Source organism: Trachurus japonicus, chromosome 16 (genome assembly GCF_045865225.1).
Source record: "Trachurus japonicus isolate A0001 chromosome 16, Traja_1.0".
Classification (NCBI taxonomy): Eukaryota; Metazoa; Chordata; class Actinopteri; order Carangiformes; family Carangidae; genus Trachurus; species Trachurus japonicus.
Genome location: NC_140922.1, coordinates 35,624,824 through 35,636,125, shown reverse-complemented (window position 1 = coordinate 35,636,125; position 11,302 = coordinate 35,624,824). Strand labels below are relative to the sequence as shown.

Here is an 11,302-nt window from a genome sequence, read left to right as displayed (position 1 = left end):
TCCCTTTAAACACAACTCAATTGGTTACACTTGTTTCTCATGATGTGACAACCAATATAAACCAGTTCAGAGTTTAAACAGGTTGGTCCTGCAAACACATACAACAATGGAGACACAATCAGAGACACAGAGGGGGGGTGCATGTAAGAGGAGGAAGAGGAAGGACTGGAGGAGTGGTCCTTTCCAGTGAGATTTTTTACTGTAGGCTACTGTGTTATTATTGAAAGTTTACAGTACTACTGTGTACTGTATTTATATCTTTCAAAATGTGACAGTTGCGGGTCCTGTCACTTGCCACATTCTGGCATTTTTGGCAGGATCCATGTAGCACTAGGGGTGGGTCCATGGATTCCTAATGTGTGGCAGCCTGCGCGGAGCACGAGGACGTGCTTGTAAAAAGAGAGGAAGAGATTATAGACTTTCATTTGTATTGATCAATTTCAGGATGGATTTTTCCCCCCAGTACTTATTATGATAGTTTATGTCTGATGAATGCAGAGTAAATGCTAGGTGCTAGTGACGTGTTGGTTGCAAACGATCCGGCTCTGTTTTAAGACCATGTTGCATGGTGATTCTACACTTTAAATAAAAATGGATTGATTGATTGAAGACTGTTCAACCCTAACCCTGACCCTTTAATTTATTTTAACTTATGTTATGCTATGTCCTTGTGTTGTTTATGCCCTATGTGGGTTTGTGCTCTTGTGGATAAATGGAAGTTTGGTTGTGGTTATCTGTTTTTTATGATGAGCTACCCGACATTGGAATTTCTTTCCGGGATCAATAAAGTTCACACTACTCTATATTCTGTCTGTTCAGCGTTCTATTTATTAGTTGTTAGTTTAAGCATTAATGAGATAATGGCCGCTGTTAGTATGTTATTTTATTTTCAACCTGTATATGTTTATTGCTGGATTTATGAAAACATCAACAGCTATTGCACTACATCCATAATCATTATAATGGCTAATTAAATAATACTTATTTTACTTATCCTAAATTTTAAGTGTAACTAAAAAAAAATGGATTTTTACACCTATTTGAATTTTATTTGAATAAATACAAATACTTTTTTCCCTTAACAAATACAAATGCATCCTGTTCAAATCCACATCCTGTTATGTTCTGTTATTAATGTTGACTAAAGCAATGATTTTAAAATTTGGAGTTTACCCATTGTGTTTTGTTTGAAATTTACTGGACGCTCAGTGCGTTTGACTTCCTGTTTGGAGTGATCTAGTCTACATAGACTGATGCATGCTGGCTGTATGACACTCTTGATCTGCATGTTTTGTATTGAAGTTATCCAAAAGTAATCGGGTACATTACTTTAATTTTGTGATACTTAGAGTAAGTTTCTGATTACATTTTTGACAGGTAACTTATAATTTTACTGGATTAGACTTTTGAAGTAGCCCTCCCAACCACACCCCTTGTTTCCATAGTTATACTCCTCGTCAACAAGGAGCTTCATCATCTGAGCTCTAGAAGAACTTAGACCCAGTCATTTTCAAACTTTTATTCATCTTCAGACGTTGAAACAACTGAAACATTTAAACATTTTACATCAGGTGCTGATTGGATAGAGGTCGTCTGGTTTTCAGGTTATAGACAGAGCCCCTCGACATGTCTGTGTAGGTCTGTGACATCATGAATATTAATGTAGGGTTAGTGATCGATCACATTTGTAGGAAATTAATTCAGAATTGTGGCTAGATAAGATCTGATTTCAATACACTTACTATACCTGTCTCCAGATCTACCTGAAGACGCTACAAGTGGTGTTCCATAACCACCTGAAGAAGTTACAGATGGTGTTCAGAACATCTGGCTGAGGTCTTTCCTCATAAACCCGACGTCCTCCCTGAGAGACTGAATCTATCTTGTCCAGCAGCTGTTGGACCTGATCTCTGTCCTCCATCCTTCTGTTGTTGAACACCTGGTACTGACCACTACACTTCTTCAGAAGCTTCTGCAGGTTCTTGTCTTTACTGATGAACTGGTCCAGGTCGATGCCGCTCTCTTCCAGTCTGTCTCCGTAGGTGAACAGCAGCATGGTGTGTTTAGAGACATCAGGACTCAGCATGTTCTCCAGAGCCTCCAGACCTTTCTGCTCCTGTTCAGTGAATCTTCCCAGCTGGATGGTGAGGAGGAAGACGTGAGGACCTGGAGAGCTCAGCTCCAGAGCTTCCTCCAGCTGAGCCTTCACCTGGTCCTGGTCCAGCTCAGAGCTGGAGAGACCGGGGGTGTCCACCACAGAGACTCTACGACCACCAACCATAACTTCTCTCTTCTCACAGCTCAGTGTCACAGGTGAAACACTGAACCGACTGTTGAACTCCTTGCTCTTCAGGATGGTGTTTCCTGCTGAGCTCTTCCCCACTCTCTCCTGACCCACCAGCACCACCCTCAGGTCAGAGCTACACCCTGGAAACAACACAGGTCATTAGGCTGGAGACAGTGAGGAAACACCTGAGCTCCAGGACTCAGAGCTGTCAACACATCAGAGAGACACTACAACATGTTCCTGTCTCATGTTTCCATGTGTTGAAGAATCAAGTTCTGGAGACACAGCTGCTTTTAAACATTTATGTTTATTAACATGTTGAACATAGATACATCACATGCTGGATTCATCAGACTTCTGCAGTCAGTCTGTTACAGCTCTGAATCAGTTAGAGAGGATATTAATGACATAATGAATGATCAGTGTTGATTAATGACAATGTTCATAATCGATGAAAACCAGAACAAGTGATAAAAAAAAGATTATATTATATAATGGTTATATATATATATATATATATATATATATACATATATACATATACATATATATATATATATAAATATCACTGTATGGAAAGTATATGTATATGTTAATATACTATATATAATATAAATATATATATAATATAATATAAATATATGTTATATATATACATATACATACATATACATATACATACATATATATATATATATATAAATATCACTGTATGGGACAGACATTGTAGTTTTTTACTGCTGCCACTGCAACTCCCACCCCAGCTCCCAGTACAGCTCCCACTACAACTCCCACTGGACCTGCTACACTTCCTAGTGCAGCTCCAGCAGCAGCCCCAGCAACACCATATACTACAGCATCCCAAATAAATGAATTGCTTTTCTCGGCCATTATTCTTGCTACTTTAGGATCCATTTTTGGATTTTCCGTCAGTAGACGTTTCTTTTCTTCTCTGATGGCTCTCTCAGCTGCTTGGAACATCTCAGTGGTGTAGCAGCTTCTTCCATTTCTCTGAACCATCCTGTTGATCTTCTTCAGCAGCTCAGTGACTTGGACACGATTCTTCATGTCTCTGTTGTTGAACACATGGTATCCTCCATCACACTGGCTGACGAAGGCACGGAGACGTTGATTCCCACTGATCAGTGTGTCTATGGTAACACCATCCGCCTCTAGATCGTCTCCATGGGTGAACAGGACCATGCTGTACTTTCTTGCTTCTTTTCCAAACATCTCCTGAAGGATCGTCACTGTTTTTTCTTCTTCTTCAGTGAATCTGGTCAGTTGGATCACGATGAGGAACACATGAGGACCAGGAGCAGCAAAGCAGACGGATTTAGCCACCTCTTTTATCACATCATCCATTTCCATCCTGGTGTCAAACAGACCTGGAGTATCAACAACAGCCACTGTTTGACCATCAACATCTCCTGTTTCCTTCTTACACTCTGCCGTTACTGAGGATAGAGACACCTTAGATACAAAGGCTTGTCTTCCTAAGATGGTGTTTCCACAGGCGCTCTTTCCAACTCCAGTTTTCCCAACAAGTGCAATCCTGCGTTCTGTTGGATTTTCTGCCTCTGTTGGAGAATTTAAAACTCATTATTGACCACTGTTGTTAACATTTTCATGTTTCCCACATCCTGTGTTATGAACTGTTTTCTTGTCTGTAACAACGTCTATTGCACGTCTGTCCGTCCTGGGTGAGGGAGCCCTCCTCTGTTGCTCACCCTGAGCTTTCTCCTGGTTTTCCCTGTTAAAAGGGTTTTCTATGGAGTTTTTCCTCAGTGGATGTGAGGGTCTAAGGACAGAGGATGTTGCTACGATGCCATGTAAAGCCCTTTGAGACAAACTGTTTGTAAAAACGGGCTATACTAATAAAATCTCCCCCGCAGATCAGTGTGCGCTGCTGCCGATGTGTTTTTGAACTTGGATGGTTTGATCCTTGTCGGACGTCACACAGCCTAATCAAAAAAGCAAAATCCACAATCCGCTCTGTTAATCAATTAACATAAAGCCTAGTGTTATTATAGAGCGGGTTGGATTGCCAGCATCAACGGCCCACCACTACCACAATTACTAAAAAAATCCTACTGTGCTCTTCTAAATGTACTCCGCTCCTCTCTCCCTCTCACACTGCAGTTCTCTGACTCAGCAACGGTGTCGCCAATTCCTCCTGTTCCTCAAAAAAGGCGTAAATCACGGTACGCCAGGGTCAAAATGGGTGTAAATGTCCGCACTTTGGCCCTCATTTATCAAACTTGCGCAGGATCTGGTGTAGATTCTGGTGTAAATATCAGTGTACGCCAAGTGTCACGTGTGATTTACTAAAAGTGTGTACGCTGCTGATTTCGGCGTAGAACCGGCGTGGTGGTGATAAATCCGGCGGCTGAAAACGAGCGTAATTTAAATGTCACGCCCCGATATATTCCTGCTTTAGAGGCGTCGCCCTGCCCCTTTTACGACATGGAGACACGGAAGATGGCCAAGAAGACGGACTTTACCGGCATTACCGCGTTGAACAGGGAGAGGGCGGCAACATTAAATATCTGGACATTGATAGATTGATAGTTTTTGTGATTGATAAGTGTCATCCCGGTGGATGGAGGCTGCAGACGCACGTGTCACCGACCACGTCAGGAAAACCAGCGACCTCATGAAATGCTCCTGCAGTTTACTAAACACAAGTGATTGAGGACAAATCATATAGGCATATTACTGCTGCGAACGCGACTTTATGACCATCAGCACCGCTGGCATGGTTCGGCTGATGGAGGGATGTGAAACACCGGCCCGATGTCCCGCTGACAGGTCCCGGTGGCGGGAAAAAAAAAGAAAAGAAGAACACTCTGCCGAGATCAGTTGCACCTGGACAGGTAGCGGAGCGGAGTTGCCCAAAATAAAACTCGAGATATATTTTCAACACGGACTTGGTTTTATCGTTTCTTTTCTTTTTTTTGTCTACTTTTTATCTTTTTATCAATATAAACAACAACAACATGTGGTCCACATCGCTGCGTTATTAGACTATGGTTTAATAATCATTTTGACACAGCAGCACTCCTTCCTGCATGTTCTACGCTGGTTCCAAATGTGCGTACACCTGGTCAGAGCTGGCGTGAGATTTGTGCGTACCGTACGCTCACGCTCAGATTGATAAATGCCGATCCTTGCGGTGAATTTGGTGTACACCCATTTTTTTGGTGTACGCAAGTTTAATAAATGAGGGCCATTTTCCTTTCAGGTTTTGGCTTGATAGATCCCAAATTTGGCAGAGAAAAGTGTGTACGCACAAAACGAGGGGAAAATGGTGTAAAAAAAAAAGGTGTATCCACAATGATAAATGAGGCCCCTGGTGTAGATTTTGTGAGTAGCTACGAAAAAATCAGCACTACTAAAAGATTGATGAATGCGGAAATCCACGTAAATTTGCGCTGCTCAGGGTTTACACACAAATCCGTGCTGCTCACGTTTCATGAATGAGACCCATTATCTGTTGTACATTGTAATTTGGCCTTGGTGTCTCTCTCTCTCTCTGCTCCCTTTTCCCCTGCTGTTAGACCGGCCCCCTCCCTTCCTATGAACCAGTCTGCCATCCAGTCCTCCCATTAAGCTGATCTGCTCTCCCTGCCTCCCTTGCCTACTAGAAGCTTCCTCCTTCAGCTGTTGTTAACATTTCCATGTTTCCCACATTCTCTGTTGTAAACTGTCTTGTCTGTAACAACATCTCTGTCCCGTCTGTCCGTCCTGGGTGAGGGATCCCTCCTCTGTTGCTCACCCTGAGGTTTCTCCTGGTTTTCCCTGTTAAAAGGGTTTTCTATGGAGTTTTTCCTCAGTGGATGTGAGGGTCTAAGGACAGAGGATGTTATGATGCCATGTAAAGCCCCCCCCCCCCCCCCCCCGATCCCTGCATCATCTTCTTCCCTCTAATGGGCGCGACACCCAGGTCTGTTTTATGATGTCAGTTTCTTTTCAGTGATGTCGGAGCTAAAACAACAAAACACAACGACCATGATCTCCCCTCCTCTCCCCTCCTCTCCTCTCCTCTCCTCTCCTCTCCTCTCCTCTCCTCTCCTCTCCTCTCCTCTCCTCTCCTCTCTCCTCTCTCCCCCCTCCTCCCTGCCTCATCTTCTTCCCTCTAATGGCCACCACACCCCAGTCTGTCCTATGATGTTTCTTTTCAGTGATGATGGAGCTAAGACAACAAAACACAATGACCATGATGGTTGTTACATTCATTTCTTTTAAGCATCTGGATTTTTTCCCCATACTAATGACTCAGCATGTTGATCTCTAACACATTTATATACACTGATATCTGGGTCATTCTGGTCTTCATTAGACGGGACAGTTGAGGTAAGACAATACAGATAAACTGTCTGCGTTAACCTCCTGTGACCGCAATGTGTGCAATACCATCTGATTGTTACTACATTTTATATATGCACTGCCGTGTGCCTTGTGCATAAGTTCCAAATGTGTTTTATTGATGTATAATGTTTGTGCTGATTGATTTTTTTCCTATACTCTGAAGCACTCCGTATAAATAAAGTTTTACTTACTTACTGTAACAGACAACACACATTAAATGATGGTCTCTGTCTGGAATCAAACCCACAATCATTTTTACATTTTAACACATCTAACATTGTACCAACCCTAAAGTGCTCACACACTAATCATCTGCTCAATGAGTGGCTCAACTTATAGAAAATAAAAATAGAATTAGCCTAATAAATAGAAATGATATTTCTCTAAAAATCACTGTAAATTAAACAAATCATAATCCTGTAAAACTCTGAGCAGTAAAAAACCTCACCAAGTTGACGATGAGCCATGTTTGTCTTTTCCAGGTGGAGGATGAGTTGAGTCTCTGCTGCTGCTGAAGTCAATACGTTCACTTTCACTTTATCTGCCTTATAGTCTGCCCCCCCCCCCCCCCCCCCCCCCCCAAAACCGCCACCACCCTGAAAAACACGTCAGGATTTCACCAATAACAACGATCTGCATCCAGTCAGAGGGCGGAGTTGATGGAAAACAAGTTGCAGCTGATCTTATCAGTTTACAGCCTGTATGAGGAATATTACAGTTTTTCTTTGTTGCTAAATCTCTAATTCTTGTTGTGTGAATCAGTTGCTCAGTTTTCTAAACTTCTTCACTGAATCAAACATCCTTTTGACAAAACCATAAACTATCTTCACCTAGTAGAACACTATTTGCAGATCTCAGTAAACAACTCCCATGTTTTTCTATTTATTTTAACTGATTAGAGCAATATCTGAAAACACTGTTTCGGTTTGCTGAGGCAATGGTTTGGTTTTACAAAAAGAATCAGAGGTTTTGTGAATGTAGTATGACAAACTAGTTTTGTGTTTCCAATTCTGAGAAAATGGCAGGAGGATTCAAACAATGTGTTTTAACAACTGTAAAGCCCTTTGAAAAAAACTGTTTGTAAAAATGGGCTATACAAATAAAATTGCCTTGCCTTGCCTTGAAAAACTGCACAGAACATGAAACCTGATTCTTCATTGATCAGAGTCTGAAGCTTCTCTCTGATTACAGTAATAAACAGTAAATGACACTGACAATAATAAAGAGACAGAGCAGATTTTAAACATTAAACAGGAAGTGGTCACCTAATAGAGCTTCACTCTACACTACACACAATTACGACACTAAAGAAAGTATCAAATATCAACACTGATGATGTCAGTGACCTGAAACGATGATGTCATAGCGAAGTGTTGATGATGTCATGTTTCAGTTGAGAGAGAGAGCTCAGACTAAGGTGAGTTTCAGATGCTTTTATTGATGATTGGAAACTGGATCAATACTAACTGGATCAATGAATCAAAGTGGAGACAGGAAGCTGTGATGTCATGTGATTAACTGTAGCCCTCTTTCTCGGGCTGTGATTGGCCGGAAGCTGCAGCCACTGGCAAATCAGGGCTCAGCACAGGTAGGACAGGCTCCGCCCCCGACTCACCTGCAGAGGGAAGAACAAAGGGAGCTGAGTTCTACTGAGTTTTACTGGACTCTACTGGACTCTAGTGAGTTTTACTGGACTCTAGTGAGTTCTACTGGACTCTAGTGAGTTTTACTGGACTCTAGTGAGTTTTACTGGACTCTAGTGAGTTCTACTGGACTCTAGTGAGTTCTACTGGACTCTAATGAGTTCTACTGGACTCTAGTGAGTTCTACTGGACTCTAATGAGTTCTACTGGACTCTAATGAGTTCTACTGGACTCTAGTGAGTTTTACTGGACTCTAGTGAGTTCTACTGGACTCTAGTGAGTTCTACTGGACTCTAGTGAGTTTTATTGGAATCTATTGAGTTCTACTGGACTCTACAGAGAACTACTGACATCTACTGAGTTCTACTGGACTCCACTAGACTCTACTGTAGTAAAGTAAAACAACGAGTAGCAGGTCAAGAGGACACAGTAGAGATCAGTAGGGTCCAGTAGGGTCTAATAGAGTCCAGTAGGGTCCAGTAGAGTCCAGTTTGGTCTAATAGAGTCCAGTAGGGTCTAGTAGAGCCCAGTAGGGTCCAGTAGAGTCCAGTTTGGTCTAATAGAGTCCAGTAGGGTCTAATAGAGTCCAGTAGAGTCTAATAGGGTCCAGTAGAGTCCAGTAGAGTCCAGTCCGTCTCACCTGCCAGAGCGGTCAGTGTCGGGGCCAGGTGTCTCCAGAAGGAGCAGGGTCTCTGACTCAGGCCCTGCTGGTGGACGGGGGCGGGGCTTAGCTGCAGGTAGGTGGGCGGGGCCTCGGAGGCCTGGACCGGCCGCCAGCGCGGCAGAACTGACTCCTCCCACACACGGGTCGGGTTCGGGCTCCTGAGGAAAAAACACGACAAATGAACTTCATCATTACACATGGTGGCGTCACAAACCTCCCTGAGCCAGACTCCTCCCCCTTTAACTGGACTCTACTGAGTTCTACTGAACTCTATTGAGTTCTACTGGACTTTACTGAGTTCTACTGGACTCTCCTGAGCTCTACTGAGTACTACTGGACTCTACTGAGTTCCGGGTTAGGCTCCACCCGTCCTTACTGGGCCCAGATGTGGAGGTACCGGGTCCAGATGTGGAGGTACCGGATCCAGATGTGGAGTTACTGGACCCAGATGTGGAGGTACTGGGTCCAGGTGTGGAGGTACTGGGCCCAGATGTGGAGTTACTGGGCCCAGATGTGGAGGTACCGGATCCAGATGTGGAGTTACTGGGCCCAGATGTGGAGGTACTGGGCCCAGGTGTGGAGGTACCGGGTCCAGATGTGGAGGTACCGGGCCCAGATGTGGAGGTACCGGATCCAGATGTGGAGTTACCGGGTCCAGATGTGGAGTTACCGGGTCCAGATGTGGAGGTACCGGGTCCAGATGTGGAGGTACTGGGCCCAGATGTGGAGTTACTGGGCCCAGATGCGGAGGTACTGGGTCCAGATGTGGAGTTACTGGGCCCAGATGTGGAGGTACTGGCCCAGGTGTGGAGGTACCGGGCCCAGATGTGGAGGTACCGGGTCCAGATGTGGAGTTACCGGGCCCAGATGTGGAGTTACTGGGTCCAGATGTGGAGGTACTGGGCCCAGGTGTGGAGGTACCGGGTCCAGATGTGGAGTTACCGGGCCCAGATGTGGAGTTACTGGGTCCAGATGTGGAGGTACTGGGCCCAGGTGTGGAGGTACCGGGCCCAGATGTGGAGGTACTGGGTCCAGGTGTGGAGTTACTGGGCCCAGATGTGGAGGTACTGTTTACCGTCGCAGGGGCTCTGGTGTGGTCGGTTGTCCCGGTGACCGACAGTGACAAGGTTGTCATGGCAACATGGGTGGTGGTGGAAGACACTAAAGAGGAAGAAGAAAGTACGTGACAGGAAGTGAAGGTAAAGGTTTGATCACTGATCGATCGATTGGCTTGTTCAGTTTGTTAAAAAAGCAGCAGGTTGATCAATCGAGAATATTAATCATGATTTGTAGCTATAATATGATGGATGTGTTTGGGTTTTAAAAAAACGTAAAGAACTGCTCTGGGTTCTGGTTTCTGAGCCTGAACAATCGATCATTAATCAATCGATCAGCTGATCTGTTAAAAGTATTTTTTTGTACATTTTATGCTTTTATTTTGACAGAGAGAGACAGGAAGCAGAGACAAGACAGACTGTCTCAGTCCAACTATGATCACTGCTTTAGGCTCTAACCACTTCACCACCAAACTCCCCTAGTTAGTCAATCAATCAATCAATCAATCAATCAATCAATCAATCAATCAATCAATCAATCAATCAATCAATCAATCAAACAATCAAACAATAGTTTTAAGTCTAAATCTAAATCAGGTTTTTACACCTGAACCGTCCTCAGGCGTCTCCGTCCTCCAGACTCTGACCTTGCTCTGTTTGGATCCTCAGTGAAACAAACTAATATCAGAGTGTCCAGGTGAGTCCAGGTTAGACCAGGTTAGACCAGGTGAGTCCAGGTGAGTCCAGGTTAGACCAGGTGAGTCCAGGTGAGTCCAGAGTTTCTTACCTGTGCCGGTGAAGCCGAGGACGAAGAAGAGAACGAGCAGCGTCTCCATCTTTCTGCAGGGAAATCCAACGGTTTGTGACAAAGATCTCAGTGTGAGCGGCTGCTGGAGTCTGATTCCTCCAGAGAAAGGCTCCTTTATACACCTGCACAGGTGGAGGGAAGGGGGGAGGAAGGAGAGGGAGGGGGAGGGTCTGTCTTACCCTCACAGCACCTGATGCAGGTGTGAGCTCAGAGCTCCACTCTGTGGTCACTTCACTGCTGCAGAGCTCAGTCAGTTTAAATCAGTTTCCTGTTTCACCTGACGACATCCAGCTGTGGCCACTAGATGGAGCCAGACAACTGACATTAACATTTGGCATTGTAATAGATAGTTGTCTGTTGTTTTACACTGTCAAAACTTTCAATGGCAGACGTTTTTATTACAAGGCCACATTTTAATGTCAGGGATCTGGCTCCATATGTCCAGATGTTTGATGTTAAGGAGAGAAAAACAAA

The 11,302-nt window shown here is 44.0% G+C and overlaps 1 protein-coding gene across 1 annotated transcript; it reads right to left on the bottom strand.

Annotated features, from left to right (window-relative positions):
* Window positions 1-1,508: 1,508 nt before the first annotated feature.
* LOC146972810 (GTPase IMAP family member 2-like) lies at window positions 1,509-7,163 on the bottom strand. Its single transcript, XM_085803454.1, has 2 exons — window positions 7,107-7,163; window positions 1,509-2,427 (listed from the first exon to the last, which is right to left on the bottom strand). Exons 1-2 carry the CDS (start codon window positions 7,123-7,125, stop codon window positions 1,760-1,762), a joined length of 687 nt encoding a protein of 228 aa, XP_085659580.1. The 5' UTR covers window positions 7,126-7,163; the 3' UTR covers window positions 1,509-1,759.
* Between the last annotated feature and the right edge of the window lie 4,139 nt (window positions 7,164-11,302).